The sequence below is a fragment of the Bufo gargarizans genome, chromosome 5, assembly GCF_014858855.1.
Source record: "Bufo gargarizans isolate SCDJY-AF-19 chromosome 5, ASM1485885v1, whole genome shotgun sequence".
Taxonomy (NCBI): Eukaryota; Metazoa; Chordata; class Amphibia; order Anura; family Bufonidae; genus Bufo; species Bufo gargarizans.
This window is the reverse complement of record NC_058084.1, coordinates 336,170,693-336,193,344: the sequence shown is the minus strand read 5'-3', so window position 1 is coordinate 336,193,344 and position 22,652 is coordinate 336,170,693. Positions and strand designations below refer to the sequence as shown.

Genomic DNA, 22,652 nt, shown 5'->3' with positions numbered 1-22,652 from the left:
TTTTTTGGACAGCAGTGGTATCCTCCCATGAAATCCATTCTTGTTTAGTGTTTTACGTATAGTAGATTTGCTAACAGGGATGTTAGCATATGTCAGAGAATTTTGTAAGTCACGCTAGGATTCTTCTTCACCTCATTAAGCAGTGCTCTTGCAGTCATCTTTACAGGACGGCCACTCCTAGGGAGAGTAGCAGCAGTGCTGAACTTTCTCCATTCATAGACAATTTGTCTTACTGTGGACTGATTAACAGCAAGGTTTTTGGAGATACTTTTATAACCTTTTTCAGCTTTATGCAAGTCAACAATTCTTAATCGTAGGTCTTCTGAAAGCTCTTTTGTGCGAGGCAACATTCACATCAGGCAATGCTTCTTGTGAAAAGCAAACCCAGAACTGGTGTGTGTTTTTTTATAGGGCAGGGCAGCTGTAACCAACACCTCTAATCTCATCTCATTGATTGGACTACAGTTGGCTGACACCTCACTTTAATTAGCTCTTTGAGATGTCATTAGTCTAGGGGTACAAGGCTGTGGAGTCTGTAGATAAATGCTCCGACTCAGTTTTTAGTACTGCCGACTCCTCTGTATTTAATATGCAAATGTATTTTATACATTCCTTGAAGGAAAGAAAGGCAACATACATGTCACCACCACAGAACTACTGGCTAGGAAGCTGCTGCCTTCTCCTTTGTGTGCTGAAGATAGGGCAGTGGGAGGATCCAGGAAGGGGCATTTAAAAAAAAAAAAAAAACACAACATGATTTCCCTAGTAGAATCCCATAGTCATGTTTAAAGTTTTTACAGCCTTAGCTGAATGACAGCAGTTTTTCAAATGGTTCACACCTTCAGTCTTGAACTATTGACTATCCATTCCCTTCTACAAGTGTCTCTAGTCCTGCAAAAAAACATTTACTTAATCAGTTATCAGTGAGAGGTTAGGTTAACCATGGGCGTTGCGTTCCCTGTAACAGCGGAACACAACACAATGGAAAGTATAAGTATTGCCGCTCCCTAACTGTGCATTGCGTGCCATATAGTGAAGCATATGAAAAGCATGCTTCTTCACGGTCACTTAACGTGTTAGTTTTGCGGTACGGAGCGGCGGTCACGGTGAAATAGCCGCAGGACGGATCCAACATGGTGAACAGCCTGTCGGATCCGTCCTGCCGCAAGTGTGAAAGTATCCTTAGATGAAGATCAGATCACATTTTATGACCAATTTGTGTAGAAATCCATATCATTCCAAAAGGGTTCACATACTTTTTCTTGCAACTGTATATTCTGCATTTTTCACGCAACGCAGGCCCCATAGAAATGAATGGGGATGCGTGAAAATCGCAAGTGCGGATGAAATGTGATTTTCAAGTATGGTTGCTAAGGAGACAAGGGATGAGTTACACTGGACCCCATTTACCATTGTGGGTATAAAAAAAAAAAAAAAAAAAAAAAAAAAAAACCCTCACCTCATCCACTTGATCACGCAGCCGGGCTGGTCTTTTCTTCTTCTTGCAGGACCTGGCTAGAAAATGACCTTCGGTGCCATCATCACGCTCACCACGTGGTGAGCGCAGTGACGTCAGAGCAGGTCCTGCTGAATGAAGATTGAAGAACCTACTATCTTCATTCAGCGGGACCTGCGCTCACGTCACCGAAGGTCCTTTTCTAACCAGGTCCTGCAAGAAGGAGAAGAAAGACGACCAGAGAAAGAAGAGGAGAGTTATTTTTTTATTAACCCCACAATGGACCTTTTACTTTGCATTCTGAATTAAAGAAAAAAAGAAAAATATACAGAACACCGATCCCAAACCTGAATTTCAGTGAAGCAGTCCGGGTTCGGGTCTGGGTACGACAGTCAGTTTTTTATCACGCACGTGCAAAACACATTGCACCCACGTGATAAAAACTGAACATCGGAACGCAATCGCAGTCAACACTGACTGCAATTGAGTACCTACTCGCACGATTTTTCCTGATCGCAGACGCAGCACATCCGGACACACTTGTCTGCAAGGGGCCTTACACTCACACTAGATTGTACAGGCTGGAGAACATATCCCTGCTCCTGCCTGTACCAGCTCCACTCGCTATGTGCTCATATGTATTGCCATTCACTGATGTGCTATACCAGACTGTAGCTGAGCTGGCGCAGGCAGAAGCAGCAATGTGCTATGTAAGCTCCAGACTGTGCTCTTTCCTCTCGATACGTGTCTTGTCCGGACATGCTCTATATTTTTTGCTGGGCCGCGGAAGAGAACAACGAATGTGGACACATTGTCCGCATCTTTTGCTGCCCCTTTGAAATGAATAGGTCCACACCATTATGCAAAATTGCGGAACGTATGCGGACCCATTCATGCCGTGTAAATAATCCCTTACCCAGGGACTATTCTGCTATACGCTGTGAGCTCAGCAGAAATGTCTATTCACTTATCATACTACTGCTAATGATAACTCGCATGGGGGTAAAACTGATCAAGATAGACATCTCATTGACCACAATTTTTTTTTTTTTTAGCAGTTACATTGGTCAATTACTACGATCACTCCGATTCCAACCAACGGTGACACGAACTGACCAATGTAAACGGGTTCTCATTAGCAGGTTTTGTTCATTTATACTAAATAGTCGCACCGATAGTCTTACGAACCTGGTTTAGGGGTGGTGCAGGCAACGCACTTGCCATCTTCTGCTTTATTCTGTACAAGGCACACATCGCACTCCCATGATCCAATAGGCTTCCGGGACAGTTCCTCAAACTTAAGGCTTGCAGATATTAAACCATTGTCAGCGGGAACTGTGGGCTTATCAGATTTTGTTGTGGGGAGTAACAGCAAGGCTGCTTTTGCTTCTGTCCCAGGCTTGGGAGTTTCACAAGCTATACATTTTGTAGATTCAGATTTGTTTTGTACTAAACAAGTATCACAATCCCAGGTTCCAGGAGCCTTTTTAAACAGGTCTCCAAAACCTCGCATGCTTGTCATAGTTGTTGTCTTCTTAACTGGGGTGCTTGATGATGAAGAGGCGGACTCCCGCTGGTCTCCAGATGGCAGTTCTTTCGCAGCGCTGCATGACGCACATTTACTGTCCGACGCCTTGTTATCGATTAAACACTTGCTGCAATACCAAATGCCCAATGCCTGTTTACTGCTCTCACCAAAGGCTGCAGGAGGCCTTGCAAGGGGGGATGATGTGCTTTTAGAAGGGGTAAAAGTTGTTGTAGTTTGTTGGGAACTTGTTGAAGCAGAAAAGCCTAGAACGGAATGGGAAAATTTATGTAAATTATTACTCATGTCATCAAAAGAAAAATGTTCTTGTGCACATAGATGTGGATGGAGGGGAGAAAAAACTAAAACAACTTCATACAACACATTGAATCTCTGATGCAAAGTCAACCAGCATGTTAACGCTCTGTACCATAATATTAAAGAGGACCTTTCATGGGTCCAGACATTATAAAATAACTAGCAGGATATGTAGGGCACTGTGCACGGATGTAATATTGCTTACTAGCTTATCTGGGTGCAGCTCAGTTTGCCTGCTGTGCCCCTCCTGCAGTTTTCCCGCCTGGTATGCTAATAAATAGCATCGGTACAGGGGGGGAGGAGACTGCCCTGTTTCTCAATGGGCATCTCCTTCTCCCTGGCTGTAGCACCATCCAATCACAGCAGAGCGCGTCACAGCCAGGGAGGTGAGGTTTATTTCTCTCCCTGTGATGCTCTCCGCTGCGATTGGAAGGCGAACAGAGCGGCGCCCAAACTAGTAAGCAATATTACATTCGTGCACAATTCTCTACATAACCTGCTAGTTATTTTATGATGTCTGGACCCATGAAAGGTCCTCTAAGTCATGGCCATGGCTCAGAAGCTGGGCCTGTGCCATCACCTGCGGGTACTGGCTATATTATACAGTGGGCCATGGCTCTTAGTGCCGGGATCAAAGTTAACAATCACAGGATGCCAAGTATAGAACCAAAAAAGCAAGCCTCAATGTACAGCTGTAAGCCAGGGCAAGGGATATAAAAAAAAAACAAAAAAAAAAAACAGACCTATAGTGTTGTTAAGCAAACCACAAAAGATTGCCTAAAATATTCCAAAACTATATTTTATTTAATTGTAATAAGCATATCATGATTTATAAAATGTTCAAGATAAAAAATAAAAAAAAGAAGCAGCAGGAAACCGGATGCCGCAATCCACTGGCCAGTGCTATATTATACAGGACCTCCTGACGAAGCTGAGGTGAAACGTGCGTCGAGGTTCCTAGCCTGTCCTGTGCCTGCTGCCTTTTACCCTCCATCAGGTCTCATGGTATGTTCCTGCTTTCTATCTGAAGTCCACAGATGAGCTCCTCTACATCCTTTATTATAAGGTTTTGTGTTTTTTTTTTTTTTTTTTTCATTTTTGTGAAGGTTTAACCTTTTCCCTCCATTGCTAGACTCTAGCATTTGTTTTATTCTTTTTCTTTAACTGCAGAAAAGTTCAGTTGAGCTCTACCTAGTGGTTATGTACCAGGGTGACGACCATATGTAATTCACTTCAGATTAGTAACATCTGGGCTACTATGTGGTGAATCACCCTGATATATATCACTGGCATAGTTGACATGTTTTCCATCTTCTGGTGTGTAGCAGCGGCAATGGCCAGTGGATTGCGGCATCCGGTTTCCTGCCGATTCTTCATATTTTTTTGTTATCTTGAACGTTTTATAAATCATGGATATGCTTATTACAATTAAATATATTTTCGGAATATAAGTTATAATATAAGTAGTTGGCAAGGTAGGCAGGAAGATTCTAAAGGGCCACAGGCCTGTTCTGGCAGCTATTAGATCCTGCTTCTGGTGTTCAGGCAGCACCCGCCAAAAGTAGATTTTTGGAGAGCCTGGAGTTGGACACCGACTAATCTGGCATTGATGACCTATCCTATTGGTCATCAAATTGTTAGTGCTGGAAAACCCTTTCAAGTTCTCCCGCCTTTTTGAACCTTCAAGACAAAAGGAGAGTAGATGTTACTCAGCGCATACAGTGGACCAGTTCCACGACCATCATGTCATTTCTGCAACAAGAGTGCCTCTTCCTAGGGAATGTGTTGTCACCGTACATTGGTCACATGTCCTAGTTGCATTCAAGTCAACGCTATACAATGCAAGATGCTGTGCTTGGAAAGCTGCCAGGAGCTGGCTGCTCTCACCAGAGCTCTGGGGAGTGCGGCAGCTCCCCGAAACATCTGAACGGCAGGGGTGCATCCTGAGGATAAGTCATTAGCAATTTCTGGTTAACCCCTTTAAGGTCATCAACTTAATTTCTCACCTGGACTTTTCAGAATGTCAAGCACGCTTCCCTCTTTTAAAGTCTTTGCAGGTTTACAGAATCCACTATATTCTTCTTCTTCTGTCTTCTTTGCGTTGCTGTTATTCATCGCAACAGGGGATTTAACTTGGGAACAAAGAAACGTGTTAACCAATCAGTTATTAAATCTTAGGATAAGAAGTTCACCCTTGTAGTAAAGTGTTTAAAATCACTGAAAATCATTAATCTGGTTTTCTATAGCAAAATTGTTCCATTGACACAGATCAAAGCCTTATTCACTCATCCTGCAGGGATGACCTACTATACGTGTGTACATAACCACTGCTTCTGCACATAGGCCAGTGACTGGCTGCAGCAGTCATTAGCATATCATATCCTTCCAGGTAAGTAATCAGACCCGTGGGACATACAGGATTGGAGATGGATCTGCCAGGTGGTTCAGCCACAGATTCCACTAATTTTTCCAATGTGTATTTTTGCCCTATTGCAGACGCATACTGCTGTATACTGTTGCTGCAGGCCTGTACATAACAGTAATAATACATCACATGCAACTACTCATTCTACTTACCAGGATTGCTCACAGCAGGTATCTGACTAGTCTGGGGAGAGACTGATGATACTTCAATGCCGGCACACTAAATGTAAAGCCACCCTGTGAAAAGAAATGCACTTAAGTGTCAAAATGAGTGGGCAGTGTACAAATAGTGACTGCTATCTCCAGCAGTTCCATAGAGAAGAATGGAGCAGCAGTACATTTAACATAGAAAAAAAATAATAATAAAGTAATGGAAATCCATATAATTTTTCGATTTAAAATATAGAAACAGAAAAAAAAAAAAAAGAAAAAGAAATTTTCTATGCCTTATCTAGTAATGTTCCAGTTATTTAACACTTTCTAACTTTACTTTTAGAGACCAGTCTCTAAAAGCACCAAATACGCGTGCGGCCAAAAATGCAAACTAAAACATTCTCAGACTAAAGATTTCCACATAAGAGCATCAGTCAATAGGATTAACACTCATGCAGCAATACTGCAATGGCCGATATCAGCTCTTACTACTTACAGGTGACCCACGAGATTGTGCATTGGATTCAGTTGATTTTACAATGGGAGATGAGAAAGTAAATTCAGGATTGCTTGGGGAGTTGGTGACCTGTGCCTGCCAAAAAAAGGGAGCAAAATATCAGCTCATGTTTTCAGAAGATCTCACCAACAGTTTATATTTTCACTAAAGTACATTTTTAAAATGGCAGAAAAGGCCTGACAGAAAGAAGCAACGTGCGGGAATACAAAATTTACAAAGGTGGGACAGTTAGATACATTACAATAATTAATAATAATGTGAGAAATATAAACTTCTATTTAGCATAGGCAACTAATTCTGAATGCATACGGAGTAAATTAAATTTTTTTGCGGAACCATTGAAGTGAATGGTTCCGTATACAGAACAAAAAAAAAAAAACAGCCCGTAAATAGAAAAAACGGTCGTGTGAAAGAGGCCCTAAAGGGGTTTTCCAGTATTATGGCCCTTTTTAATTAGCCTCCAGAAGGTGCATCTCTACAGGGAACGTGACCCAGAACTGGTGTGCCACTTGGGGACATGTCATTGCAGAGGCAAGTCACCATTTGCAGCGGCATCCATGACCGTATACGTACCATGGCCTGGATGTAAAAAAGGACTGGACAGAAGATCACTAAAAAAGGCACTAGGGTGACAAAATGGGAGTGCTGACAAGCAGGTATGATCTTTATTAGGAACCACACACTAGGTATAAAAGCCATAATCCTGGAAACATCCTATTGCTGTAGGATCACCACAATCAGGACACAATAGAATGTCCTGTAGGAGTAAAGTGCATTAAAATCCAAAATAAAACTTACTGTGCTAAAAACAGATTTACTAACAGCAGCAGGCGGTGTAGTCTTGGCCTGCAGACCAAAGGAAATTTTTGGAAGTGCAGTCGTACATATTGGTAAAGATATTTCTGGCAAATCAGGAGCCTCCACCTCCTAAAAAGGAAGTCAGAAAATGATTATCAGACACCCAGTGATACCGAAGGCTTCTTTTACATTGCATTCTGCAGATATTTCCATCAGGAGATAAAAAGTATTGGAATAGGTCACTGTATGGAATAAAGGAGTCTCCAAAGAGTAACGGGAGCCTAAAAGGTACATTTAACAGATGCACAGGAGGCTTCCCCGACACATGGCAAATGTGAGGAGAAACTGAGTCTAAAAGGTAATAAAGACTGCACAAACTTCTAAATACATTTTAACAGTGAAGCCACGTCCTTGATGTCTCCATACCTCGTCTGCTGACTTTGTTGAATAATGGGAGCCTTTGTCCCTCATCATTTTGCCTCCACCTCTTCCTGAAGGAAAGCCGTTTGATGCCGGAGTACTGAACCTGGGGTAGGAGAAGCTGCGAAACGGCAAAGGAAATGTAAGCACTACCTACAAGGGACAAACTTACTTCATTTCTTTTCAAGAAAACTGTGAGGTAATGTGTTTAGCTTTGCTTTGTAATGTTATTATAAATTCCCCACCGCCATCACCGACTCATATCAAACAAGTTAGATAGACCTTTAACACCATAGGGATTACATGATAACCATTTACTGCAATACAAACCTTTCTGTGTGCTGTGGCGTAGGTGCCTCAGACGCATGATATTTGGGGGGTTCCTGAAATTAAAAAATATTGAATTAACTCAAGTCATCTCAATAGGTTCAATAGTTTAAAGGGGGTTTCAGGGAGAAGAATATTGATCACCTATCATCAGGATAGTTCATCAATATCTGATCGGTAGTGATCCAGGTTCTGGCACCCCCGCCGTCCAGCTGTTCGAAGAGGCTGTGGCACAGCTCTGTACATTGTATAGGGATTGTGCTTGGTACTGCATTCACTGTAATGGGGCTGAGCTGCACATGGGCCAATGTGACCAATAAACGTGACATCACTGGTCTAGGAAAACGGTGCAGCCTCTTCAACCAGCCCATAGGCGGGGTTGTTGGGAGTCAGATTCCAACTGATCAGATTCTGAAGTCCCCACGGTGGATTTAGACAGGCCGACTGAGCATCCCATTCTCAGGAAGGAAGTGTTCCTTCCCAACAGTCGGCTGCTCGCTCAGTGAAGGAGACCGCGCATTTACATGCAGTGATCCTCATCATTGTATGAGGACGAGGGATCGCTATTGCAATTAGAGATGAGCGAATTTCATATTTTGAAATTCTTTCACGCTTCCTTTGGTGGTATAAAAGCAGAATTGAGTTATGGATTCCGTTACCACGGACCATCACACAATTATATGACGGAGCGCCTTTAGACTTAGAGGCATTGCGTTATTCATTCCGTCATAATAGAAGTCTATGGGCTGCAAAACTGATCAGTCCCGTTTCCGTTATGCAGGGGAGTCCTCTCCTGCATAACGTGACGGATCCGTTGTGCAGGCCATAGACTTCTATTATGATGGAATGAATACCGCAATGCCTCTAAGTCTAAAGGCATTTCATCATAGAATTGTGTGATGGTCCGTGGTAACTGAATCCATAATGCAATTCTGCTTCTATACCACCAAACGGAGCGTGAACGAATTTCATAACATGAAATTCACTCACCTCTAATTGCAATCCCTCCTCCTCATACAGAATCATGGCTTCTGAGCAGCAGATTGCAGTTTAGACAGCACAATCTGCGGTGCCTGCACGAGCGACAGGATGACCCAATGAGCAAACATTTTGCTTGTTCATTGGGTGATCGGTGGCATAATTAAGAAAAAGTGTCAAACCCCTATGAAAAGACAAGCTTTATTTACAATGAAAATAAAAAAAAAAAATAGCTGGTGTACACTTCAGTTTCTAACACACGGCAGGAAAGGCACCTGCTTCTTAACAAATTAAGCTCAACTCACTAATGCAGGGAGATCAAGACTGGCATATGGGTATGTCAGTTTTGATGGATCTTAACCCTCAATGCCTATTCTGTCCTGCCAAGCCAATGGCACCTCTACATAGCAGACATATAGCTGCGGTATAAAAAAAAAAAAAGTGGAGCCCTGAGGGATCAGGCAGAACTGTAGTCAGGGACACGCAGAAGTCACGGTTTGTACAATCTGGTAACAGGCTAAAGGTCAGAAATCCAGGAAGAACTCAGGTCAGGCAGCAGAGGGTCAAGCATAAGTAGAAAGTTTATGACTACACCTTAGCAGGCCTAGCAAGCTAGGTAAACTGTTGCTCCGGTACCTTCCCACATGGGGAAAGCAATTTAAAACCCTGGAATGGATAGCCATTGGTTCCTTAACCCCTTAGGGACACAGCCTTATTACACCTTAGGACCAGGCCATTTTTTGCAAATCTGACCAGTGTCACTTTAAGTGGTGATAACTTTAAAACGCTTTGACTTATCCAGGCCATTCTGAGATTGTTTTTTCGTCACATATTGTACTTCATGACACTGGTAAAATAAAGTTAAAAAAAAATTTTTTTTTTTGCATAAAAAAAAATGTCAAAGTTACCAAAAATTGGGAAAAATTAGCAAATTTCAAAGTTTCAGTTTCTCTACTTCTGTAATACATAGTAATACCCCTAAAAATTGTGATGACTTTACATTCCCCATATGTCTACTTCATGTTTGAATTATTTTGGGAATGATATTTTATTTTTTGGGGATGTTACAAGGCTTAGAAGTTTAGAAGCAAATGTTGAAATTTTTCAGAAATTTACAAAAACCCAATTTTTAGGGACCACTACAGCTCTGAAGTCACTTTGCGAGGCTTACATAATAGAAACCACCCAAAAATGACCCCATTCTATAAACTACACCCCTCAAGGTATTCAAAACTGATTTTACAAACTTTACCTTTAGGTGTTGCACAAGAGTTATTGGCAAATGGGGATGAAATTTGAGAATTTCATTTTATTGCCTAATTTTCCATTTTAACCAATTTTTTCCACTAACAAAGCAAGGGTTAACAGCCAGACAAGACTGTATCTTTATTGCCCTGACTCTGCCGTTTACAGAAACACCCCATATTTGGCCGTAAACTACTGTACGGCCACACAGCGGGGCGTAGAGTGAAAGGTGCGCCGTTTGGTTTTTGGAAGGCATGTTTTGCTGGACTGGTTTTTTGACACCATGTCCTATTTGAAGCCCCCCTGATGCACCCCTAGAGTAGAAACTCCATAAAAGTTACCCCATCTAAGAAACTACACCCCCTCAAGGTATTCAAAACTGATTTTACAAACTTTGTTAACCCTTTAGGTGTTGCACAAAATTTTATGGAAAATAGAGATACAATTTCAAAATTTCACTTTTTTGGCAGATTTTCCATTTTAATATTTTTTTTCCAGTTACAAAGCAAGGGTTAACAGCCAAACAAAACTCATTATTTATGGCCCTGATTCAGTAATTTACAGAAACACCTCATATGTGGTCGTAAACCGCTGTACGGTCACATGGCAGGGTGCAGAAGGAAAGGAATGCCATACGGTTTTTGGAAGGCAGATTTTGCTGGACTGGTTTTTTTGACACCATGTCCCATTTGAAGGCCCCCTGATGCACCCCTAGAGTAGAAACTCCAAAAAAAGTGACCCCATTTTAGAAACTACGGAAACTACGGAACAGTTTTGTTGGTACAAGTCTAGGGTACATATGATTTTTGGTTGCTCTATATTATATTTTTTGTGCGGCAAGGTAACAAGAAATTGTTTTTTTGGCACCGTTTTTTTTGTTATTTACACCATTCATCTGACAGGTTAGATCATGTGGTAATTTTATAGAGCAGGTTGTCACGGACGCGGTGATACCCAATATGTATAAAAAAAAAATTAATTTATGTAAGTTTTACACAATAATTTCATTTTTAAAACAAAAAAAATGTTTTAGTGTCTCCATAGTCTAAGAGCCATTGTTTTTTCAATTTTTGGGTGATTATCTTAAGTAGGGTCTCATTTTTTGTGGGATGACATGACGGTTTGATTGGCACTATTTTGGGGTGCACATGACTGATTGCTTGCCATTACACTTTTTGTGACGGAAGATGAAAAAAAGGCTTTTTTTACACCGTTTTTATTTTTATTTTTTTACGGTGGTCATCTGAGGGGTTAGGTCATGTGATATTTTTATAGAGGCGGTCAATACGGACGCGGCGATACCCAATATGTATACTTTTTTTTTATTTATGCAAGTTTTACACAATGATTTCATTTTTGAAACAAAATAATCATGTTTTAGTGTTTCCATAGTCTAAGAGCCATAACTTTTTCAGTTTTTGGGCGATTATCTTGGGTAGGGTATGATTTTTGCGGGATGAGATAACGGTTTGATTGTTACAATTTTGGCGTACATGCGACTTTTGATCACTTATTACCTTTTTTGGGAAGTAAGGTGGGCAAAATTCCAATTTCATCATAGTTTTTAATTTTTTATTTTTATGGCGTTCACCGTTCGGGTAAAGTAACATTACCGTTTTATAGATCAGGTCGTTACGGACGCGGCGATACCAAACATGTGTAGGGAATTTTATTTTTTTCATTTTTAATCAGTGATAAATGTGTTTTTTGATTTTTACTTTATTTTCACTTTTTTTTTGACACAGACCCACTTGGTTCTTGAAGATCCAGTGGGTCTGATGTCTGCATAATACAGTACAGTACAATATATATTGTACTGTACTGTATTTTACTTACACTTTGTCTGAACAGATCTATGCTTTCAGCACAGATCTGTTCAGAACCATGGACAGCAGGACGCCTGAGAAGGCGTCCTGTTGCCATGGGAACCTTCCCCGTCTGCTCAGTAGTGGTCAGAACTGCGCAGACGGGGAAGGGTAAGGACGGGGCTCTGGGGGGGCTGCCTGGAAGCTCTCTCCCTCTCCATTCGGGGGGCTGCAAAGGCACAGCAGCCCCCCGATGGGAGAGGGAGGGAGCTCCCTGAGCTGTTAACCTTTTCCATACAGCGGTCCGTACGGACCGCTGTATGGAAAGGGTTAAACGGCTGACATCGCATCACCGATGTCAGCCGTTTATACCAGGATGCCAGCAATGTGCTGGCACCCTGGTATACCCACTAGACGCCAACGATCACGCAATGGGAGGCGGATCGCGATCCCGCCTCCCGCAACCCTCCCCCTGCACCTCCCACCGTGCTCAAATAACTCAGGGGTGCAGGGGGGAGGGATACTGGAAAAAAGTTTTAATCCTAAAGTTTCTGATCCCCGCGGTCAGGGACCACGGGGATCAGAAACTGCAGAAATCGCAGCAAACCGCAGGTCTGAATTGACCTGCGGTTTGCCGCAATCGCCGACATGGGGGGGGTCACGGGACCCCCCCGCGCATTTAGCCTAGGTGCCTGCTCAATGATTTGAGCAGGCACCGGGTTCCGATCACTGCCAGCCGCACGGCAGTGATCGAAAATGCACAGGGCGTACATGTACGCCCTGTGTCCTTAAGTACCAGGGCACAAGGGCGTACCTGTACGCCCTGTGTCCTTAAGGGGTTAAAGAGCTTGCACCTTCATTTTTTCAACAACCTATGGCTATACACAGCCTATGGGCAGGGAGAGGCAACGCAGGGGTGAAGAGGCATACATTGGATAGAGTAGCTCTACGCTGCCAGCCCAGTATGCCCCGAAGGAGCAGAGACACCGGTAGGCGTGGGCCGCTAGGAACAAGGAGCAGGAGGGCAGTTAAGTGCTCCAGAGATCATGATGGGCCAGCAGGGGTACACAATGTAAAAGTCATACATAAAAAATAAAGTATGAATAGTTTCTAGCACAGAAGAGCTATATAATTTGGAATAGGGATCGACCGATTATCGGTTTGGCCGATATTTCGAATTTTGACCGCCATCGGCATCTATTTTGCCGATATTCTGATAGCGTATGGGGAACACAGATCGCGCTGCTTACAGCGCTATCAGTGTTCCCCTTAGCAGCAGCACAGGGGAGAAGGAAGCAGTGTCTCCTCCCCCTGTGCTGCTGCTGCCAATGAAAGGACAGGGGACAAGGAGGGGAGGTGCTGTGGCCACTGCGCCACCAATGAAGATTAATCTCTCATTTATTTATATACAGGAGGCGGGAGCTGGCTGCAGGATCACATAGCCGGCTCCCGACCTCTATGAGCAGTAGCTGCAATCTGCAGTAGTTAACCCCTCAGGTGCCACGGATCGCAGCTACTGCTCATAGAGGTCGGGAGCCGGCTATGCGATTCTGCAGCCAGCTCCCGCCTCCTGTATATGAATAAATGGGAGATTAATCTTCATTGGTGGCGCAGTGTCCCCCCCCCCCCCCAGTATTAAGCATTGGTGGCGCAAAAAAAAAGTTACAAAAATAAAAAACCAAAATATTAAGTATAAATGAAAAAGAAAGATTTACCAAAAAAACTACACGTTAACAATAAACATTAATTTTCAGCAGATTTGTGTAGGAACTTATATATATATATATATATATTTTATTTATTTTTTTCTTTCAAAAATAACAATTCCCAGAATATAGATATAAATTATCGGCCTGAAAGTTCACAAATTAACGGTATCGGCCCTAATTAATCTATATCGGTCGATCCCTAATTTGGAATCACAAATTCTGAGTTACAAGTGGAGAATTAATTGTCGCTAAATTAAAAGGGGTTTTCCAAGATTTAAAAACTGATTACCTATTCTTGGCCGGGAGGTTTAACAACTAAGGACCTTAAAAGTTACAGGAACATAATTTGGCAAGTCAACCAGACTTCCAGCTAGACATGGAGGGCACTGGCAGACCATGAATCACTCACCCTGTGCCTGTCAATTCCTTGTGTCCTGCGAGAACTTGCATTTGTTACAGACGATGGCGTTAGTGAAGGTTTGATGTACAAAGATGCATTTGAAGAGACAGAAACGGATTTAGGCGTCACAAGCTTCTTGACTGGAGGGTAGGAGGCTTCCACCTAAAATATGTGAAAAACCATCTATTAACCACAGATCATAAGTCATTTCCATAAGTCAGTGCATTCAAAGTATAAAGGCTCAATGTCTGATGAACAGTAATTCCCACTCCAATCCTCTGATGGACACAGGAGAGCTGCATTTTTAATACTCACTAGAAGACACACAAGGCATCATTTACAGAACATGAGCAGCCATTCAAACCTCATGAATGGACGATTTTTCTCAGCGACAGCTGCAAGTACAAGCCATGTCCTAAACAACTGCCGTGACATCCGCATGTGCTCGAACAAATCACCGTCTCAGACGGCTCACAGCTCCTGTAATGTTTTACTGGAAATCTTTCTTCCATTTTGAATACACACAAACTACCGTATCTCAAAGATATGTAGAAGATGGACTAAACATTAGTGAAGATAATGGGGGAGATTTATCAAAGCGATGTAAAGTAGAACTGGCTTAGTTGCCCATAGCAACCAGATTCCACCTTTTAATTTTCAAAGGAGCCGTGAAAGGTGGAATCTGATTGGTTGCTATGGGCAACTAAGACAGTTCTACTTTATATCACTTTGATAACTCTCCCCCAATAGCTTTGAAGGGGTTGTCCCTTCTGGGACACTGGGGTCAAATCACTATGACATACTCCCAATGTCTTACAGGTGTGGGTCCCCCCCTCTGGAACCCGCAACTATCCTTAGAACGAAGTCCATTAAAAAAATAGATTCAACCATGGGTGTCCCTGCCAAAAAAGTAACCAATGAACTAAGAGTATTGTAGCTATACATAGGGACTCCCCAGCATACATGTAACCAGGAAGACCTCACTAAATGAGGCCAAAAACTAGAAAAACTAAAGCTCAAACATCCAATTTATGAAAAAAGTACTTTATTGTTACATAATAAATAATGTATATAATACCATTAAAAAGGAGGGTAGGGAACAGAGAAAATCCACCATCCCAGCAACCTACAGGTCACTAAATCCAAGTAAATGCATGTACAATCAAAAATTCATCGGTTACATTATAAAAGGTGAGCCCTCAATGGTGGATGACATGAAAGGGACAACAGTTAGCAATACTAACCACGATGCAAGAGTCCTTATGTGAGACACATAGTGTAAAACACCTGAGGCTAATATATAAATATATATATATATATATATATATATATATATATATATATATATATATATATATATATATACCGTCTAAATCCCTAAGGGATATGGAGTGACCAGATGTCCTAAATATAGGCTACAAAGCTGCACAGTATATGAATGCAAGAGACTCACCCACTGATGACAGGACCTGCGTTACGGGATGTCAGTACCCCAATGCGCGTTTCAGCGAGCCTTCGTCCAGGGGCGAGAACGGAGCCCGCAAGGTGCCGGAGTACACACCACGCAGGTGCGCGTGGCTATTTTCGTAAGTCGCATTGAAATGAATTTGAAGTGCACTGCACCAGCGTGGCCACTGCTCCAGCCACTTCTATGGGGCTTACGGAAATAGATAAGCCCGTCCTTGGAGATTTTCTGAACTACCATAGAAATTAACGGAGAGCAACTGCACATGCGTGGCACACCCCCTCCAGCACTTTGAAGGCTCTGTTCCAAGAATAGGTGCAGGATCGGCACCTATAAGATATCAGGGGCATATCCTAGTGATATGACCCCAATGTCCTAGATGGGACAACCCCTTTAGAGGATAATCTATTGTAATCAGATATATGGACACATGTAGAACACCTATGAGCCAGAACAGAGGGCCACACTGGTGTAAAGAGCCAATAAACCGAGTATTGCATTGGCAGCAATCTGAAAGGATTAGTCTTTGATCACATTTAGCCTAAAAGTCTATGCAATATATTGAACTACCTGGTAAAAGGCATGCTAATTATGCTCTACAATCAAAATGCTCTCAGAAGAACACTCCAATAGTCGGAATTTAATTCACGACCTTACAACACTGCATAGCCTTGTAAGACAACCGATTAGGCTAATTTACATGTGCGCTATTCAATTCTGTGTTCTGCTCTATTAGAGGAGCATAGCAATGAAAATAAAAGACGTGCTGGATTCAACACAAAGACAGATGGAGCTGAACAGACATCAGTGACTATAATGGGGTCCAGTTGGTCTCCCATACAGAGCACACTCAGAAGAGATCTTACTCTCCCGTCTCACACTCACAAGCAGCAATTGCATGGTGGACATAATGAAGCACTGAGAAATGTAGTCATGTATCCAGCACTGAGGTAAGACTGAGGCTAGGTCTACACGACAACATTTGTCGCACCAATGTCGCGTGACAATTTTAATAATGGTAGTCTATGGTGTCGCACTGCAACATACTGCAACGCGACAGTCGCAGAAAAATCCATCCTGAATGGATTTTCTCCAACTGCCGCGTCGCAGTGCGACACTATAGACTACCATTAGGAAATTTTGTTGCGCGACAAAATGTTGCTGTGTAGATCTAGCCTAAACCACTTAATGGAACCAGTGCTTGTGTGTCTAACTGCAGATCCTTCCCCCCCTCCTTCTCCATAGACTCTGATGAAGAGCAGCTGTCTTGGGCCATACACAGCTGAGGCCAGTGATTGGCTTCAGCAGTACACAGGATGTCGCTGCTGCTTAGACCGCTGATGGGGGGAGGCCACAAATTAAGCAACACCTCAGTACTACAGGACCACAAATAAGCAAGGGGGAGTGGCCACTGCTCCATCCACTTCTATGGGGCTTACGGAAATGGACAAGCCAGCAAAATTCTATGAAGGAATGCATAACGAAATGCCTTTAGAGGGCTGCATAACGGATCCGTCCCGTTTCCGTTATGCAGGAGGACTCCCCTGCATAACGGAAACTGGACGGATCCGTTTTGCAGCGCATAGACTTCTATTATAATGAAATGCCTCTAAAAGGCATTCCGTCATAGAACTGCGTTATGGTCCGTGGTAACGGAATCCATAACGCAGTTCACCTTTTACCAGTAAAATAAAAATAAATAAAAAAGCGTGAACAAATTTCATAACCGGAAATTCACTCATCTCTAGTCTGCACCCTACCACCACCCAAAAAAAAAAAAAAAGACACAATTCATTTTCCTGAGAGACTCAAAATAGCTTAAAAATCATCCTCCATTCCTTACCCTTTTCCTTTTAGATAAACCATCTGCAACATCGACGACACTTCTGTCCGGAGTCTACAGAAAACACACAATTTTAAAAAGTTAACATTCGAGGACTGTAGTCAAAGTAGCATTTCAACAACATAGAAAAGAGCGACTACATTTCAGTCTTTACAGTTAATTTCAAGCTTAGAGGTCACTCACATACTGACTGTTCCATGTTGGGGTTTTAAAAAGGGGAGTAAAAGTTTTTTTTAAGCCGGAAAAACCCATTTATGTGTCAAAGTATATCATTAGAAACCCTCTTCCAGATAATATTTAGTCACATTATCACTCTTAACTAGAGAAGTGGGTCTAATGTTCCAGGACCAGGGTTATCACAATTGTATAGATAGAGGTTTGCAGACCAGATTTCACAAGACTTATTACAAACGTGTGAAAACAGTGATATCCAAATAAAGCCGCCATCTCAGAAAAGTGCAGGAGCGATACTGAGCACAGTGCCAAGGAGGCGGGAAGGCCGATTTCAATAACTAGTGCCAGACAACCAGGTAAATTCCTACTAAGGCACACAACCGTATGGCTTTTTCAGTATTTTGCTGAACAGAACACCTAGCCCCTGTTAGAACAGCAATATCCTTGTCCGTTATACAGACAATAATAGGACATGTTCTATCTTTGAACAAAACTGAAACGGAAGGCACATTCAGTTTTTTTTGCGGACCCATTGAAATGAATGGTTCCGCGTACGGAACGCAAACGTGTGCAAGAGGCCTACGGCAATTTTTACACGCCTCTTGAAGTATCTGTACCCACAGGCATTCACCCAAGTGTAATGTATTAATTCCAAAGTATACTTCGTTTTCCTCTCCGATATGGCATTGAGCAGTCTGCTGCGTTATCGCACACAGAGGCCTTCAGTAAAATACTTCAATATATATTTTTTTCAAGTGAATGGGATGAAGGAATTGCAATTATATTGCTCACCGCTGCATTGCTGACGGCGAGCAGGAAAGCCTATCCTCCGTGTCCTTTAAGACAAACCTCCACTGGAAGGTCATTCTGAATTAAGTTCAGTACCACTAATATTTTAACCTCATCCCCAACGTCCCGTTACTATAACAATATTAAAGGGGTATTCCCATATGGAACATTGATGGCATATCTCTAGAAAATGCCAATGTCAGATAAGTGTGGGTCCCAGAGGTAACAGGCCCCCTGAAATGAGCACAGAGCAGCAGCCCGCCCTCTGTTCACCATTATAGGAGTTCCAGCTGTCCCATAGCAGTGAATGGACTGATGGCGGAGCTTACACAGTACGATTTTCATTCACTTATAAGACCTCAGAAAACAGCCACACAAGCTTGTCAAAGAACTCATAACAATTAATGGGGGGGCCCTATTTTCTAGATAACAGCAGGACCTGCAACCCGACATTGATGGTATAGCCTACCAAATTGCCATAGATCTCTGAGATGGGCCAACACCTCTAACCTATATCAGATGTGCAAACAAAAGAAAAAGCAAACGTCTCCAGAGCAGGGATGCCCAACCTGCGGCCCTCCAGCTGTAATAAAACTACAAGTCCCAGTATGCTTGGACAGCCTACAGCTATTCGGGCATGCTGGGAATTGTAGTTTTGCAACAGCTGGAGGTTGGGCATCCCTGCTCTAGAGAAACCCTTACCTCAAGCAGTATATTAACTATCCCGCCATGCCTTACTAGAACACAAACTTGTGTGCCAAGCTCAGAAAAAGGGCTCATGCACACGACCGTGATGCACCACCGCCCTGCAGCTCCAAGCGTTGCGATTGGCCGATCAATGAGACCAGCACATCGCAGTGCAGGAAGCGGTCAGAGGCATCGGGAGGAGGTCAGGGGGAGGTGGCAGGTGCTGAGGTGAGGCAGGGGACACCAGTGCTTTGGGTTCCCTGCCAGTGCTGCTATTGGCTGGAACACCACTCCAGCCAATGGCAGCGCTATAGCTGCACAGGAAGAGGCAGAACTTCCCTGCATGCAGCCATTCTAGCTGGTGACTGCATGCAGAGAGGTTCTGTGCCGCTTGTTGGCTTGCTGGGACTTGTGGTGCACACCACAGCAATTTAACCCCTTTCCTGCTGAAAATAAGGAAGAACACCATCTGGAATAGCTGCACAGATTTTTTTTTTTCCATTTGCAGCTGTTCCAGATCCCTAAACCACCCATTATCCCTGTCTGTCTGTCCCCCTCCCCCCGACTTTTTTTACGGACGCCATTTGGTCCGTACACTTTTTTTTGGCCCTTTTTTTTTTTTTTTTTTTTTTTTTTTTTACCATTTTCCAGCTCTGCAACACTTTCTGCGTGCGAGCTGTGACCACCAAGTGCTGTTCAATGCGTACCTGCCTGATCAGCACCTGGGGATTATTTATAAGTTTGCTAGTGTGAGTTTAGGTTTTTGCACGAACACACCATCTGCATACGAGCATTTTGCAACCACTGAGCACCAATTAGTAGTGTCCATTACGGATTGTGTTAGTTTGTTTTTCCAGAAAAGACTGTCCAAAATTTAACTTCAAATTTATTACAAGCCCCTTCACGTGTGAAAACACTAAATACACACCCCACACTAAATAAAGGTTTACATGTTTCAAACATCACACCCCAATAAAGTAAAAACTGCCTGTCCATCCCAACGTGTATACTCCGCTGAAGAGGCATACGCAATGCTTGCTTTCAATACAGTGAGGAAAAGAGGATGCCACTTTCCTCTATTCCTCTACCCCATCATCCGCTGATGAGGGACCGTCTAGAAAGCGCCCCAGGGTAGCAGCCCCCCAGAGTGAACCCTTATGAACCCCACCCCCTGACAATTATCAGCCCCAAAATTCCAGAGTTTGTGGGAAACTCTTGAATCCAAATTGACTGCACTAGAAACAGAAATTAATTTTTACAAAAAAAAAAAATTCTCAGAAGATTTTATAAATTTGATGGTGACCCAAACAAATATATATATGCCCGGCAATTTATTTCCCAGAACCCTACTTCGCCATATGCTAGACCCCTAGGTTGGACCCCAGTAGATGCAGCAGAGATGAAGATGTTTTGGGGACTAGTGCTGCATATGGGCGTAGTAAAGTAGCCAAAATGTTAGGCAATATTGGAGTTCTGATATTTTCTACCAGACTCCAATTTACAGTCAGACCATGAACCGGAAGCAATTTGATTCAATTTGGAAATTCCTACACTACAATGACAATACACAGTGCCCACCCCAAAACGACCCAACATTTGACCATCTGTTCAAAGTTACACCTGTCATTGACCACTTCAGCACCAAGTTTGCTGAGGTGTACAACCACATTAAAAATGTATGTGTAGATGAGTCCCTATTACTGTTCAAAGGGAGGGTTAGATTCCGCCAATACCTGCCTAGCAAACCGGCAAGGTATGGCATAAAAAAGCAGCTCCAGGTACACCTACAAATTCCGCGTTTATGAAGGGAGAGATTCCCGGATAGAACCCCCAGAACGCCCCCCCCATCCTAGGAGTTAGTGGGAAGATTGTGTGGGAGTTACTGCACCAACTGCTGGATAAGGGTTACCACCTCTATGTGTATAACTATTATACCAGCATACGCCTATTCAGGTCCCTAACTGCCAGAGGTACCGTGGCTTGCAGCACAGCGTGCAAAAACCTGAGAGGCCTCCCTAGATCCCTGGTAGGGCAACCACTGAGAACGGGTGAAAGTAGGGCTCTCCTCCATGATAACATGCTGGTGGTTAAGTACAAGGACAAGAGGGACGTTCACACTAACAAGACTAGCATTCACACTAATGCCAGCTCCCCTGCGCCTGTACATGGTACCACAACCACTACCCCAAACCAGTTTGCATCCTGGACTACAACAGGCACACGGGAGGGGTGGATCTTGCAGGTCAACTTATGAAGACCTACAGTGTCACACGAAAAAAAAAGTGTGGTACAAAAAGCTGGCCATACACATTGTACAGATGGCAACGTGCAATGCGTACGTGCCATTTCATGCAGGCCACAATTGAACTTTCCTTCAGTTCCAAGAAGTGGTAAATCGAGGCCCTAATTTTTCAAACGCAGGCCGCGGAGGGTCCCAGTACTCCAGTGCAACATTTTCAAGGTCAAGTCCCCCAGACAGCAAGGAAGGGACGGACACAAAAAAAGATGCAGGGTGTGTTCCAAAAGGGGGATAAGGAAAGACACCGTTTACCACTGTGAAACCTGCCCTGAAAAACCTGGCCTGTAGATGCAGGAGGTGTTTCAGAATCTACCACACATCCATGAAGTATTAAGTCATTTTTAATTTTCACAGCCAATCGTTTCCCAATTCTGTGAAACGCCTGATGGATTCTAAGTGCTCACTACTCACTGAAATATTCCTTGAGGGGAGTAGTTTCAGGAATGGGGTCACTTTTTGGAGTGTCTTCACATGCGACATAGCTTCCAATTACCATTCCAGCTAAATCCGCTCTCCAAAAGCCTTATGGTGCTTCTTCCACTCTGAAGCCTGCCGTGCACCCATACATCAGTTTTTGAGCACACATGGGTTGTTTCTGTAAACTCCAGATTCAGGTTAATAGATTTAGATTTTTTGTTTGTTGGCTGTTAACCCTCGATGTGTTGCAGAAAAAAAAAAAGTACAATTTTAAAACTGCAAAATGTGAAATATTGAAATTTCATTCCCATCTTCATTTAATTCTCGCGGGGCACCTAAAGGGTTAACAAAGTTTGTCAAATCCATTTTGAATAGCTTGAGGGGTGTAGTTTCTAAAATGGGTGGTTTCTAATATGTAAGACCCAGAAAGTGACTCCATAACTGAACTGGTCCTGAAAAAATTGGGGTTTGGAAATGTTCTTAAAAATGTTAGGATTTGCTTCTAAACCTTCTAACTCCCAAAAAAATTAAATCTAATTTTCTAAATTATCCAAACGTCAAGTAAACATATGAGGATAGTGAAATAACTATTTTTGGAGGCATTACTATCTATTATAAAAGTAGAGAAATTGAAATTTGCTAAATTTAGAATTTTTGGTAAATCTGGTATTGTTTTATAAATAAAAATAATACATGGGGTAGAATTGGGAAAAAACGCAATTGTGATATTATATTTTTTTTTTCCACACTGTACACTATGCGGTAAAATTGACCTTTTATCTTCATTCTCCAGATCAGTACAGTTAGAACAAAACCACAGTTGTATATTTATTGCGTTTTAATACAAAAAAAAAAGGAAAATTAAACCTGAGGGGGGAAAAAATAATTTTAGAACCATATTCT

General features: G+C 42.6%; 1 protein-coding gene across 1 annotated transcript in view; it reads right to left on the bottom strand.

The window, feature by feature from the left end:
* The window catches only part of NUP153 (nucleoporin 153), an 83,680-nt gene that overhangs the window by 15,910 nt on the left and 45,118 nt on the right, over window positions 1–22,652 (bottom strand). The window contains 10 exon segments of the mRNA XM_044293364.1: window positions 2,645–3,247; window positions 5,306–5,431; window positions 5,877–5,936; window positions 5,939–5,960; window positions 6,373–6,468; window positions 7,192–7,320; window positions 7,618–7,732; window positions 7,942–7,994; window positions 14,085–14,237; window positions 17,384–17,437. Of these exon segments, the coding sequence (XP_044149299.1) occupies window positions 2,645–3,247; window positions 5,306–5,431; window positions 5,877–5,936; window positions 5,939–5,960; window positions 6,373–6,468; window positions 7,192–7,320; window positions 7,618–7,732; window positions 7,942–7,994; window positions 14,085–14,237; window positions 17,384–17,437 (1,411 nt within the window).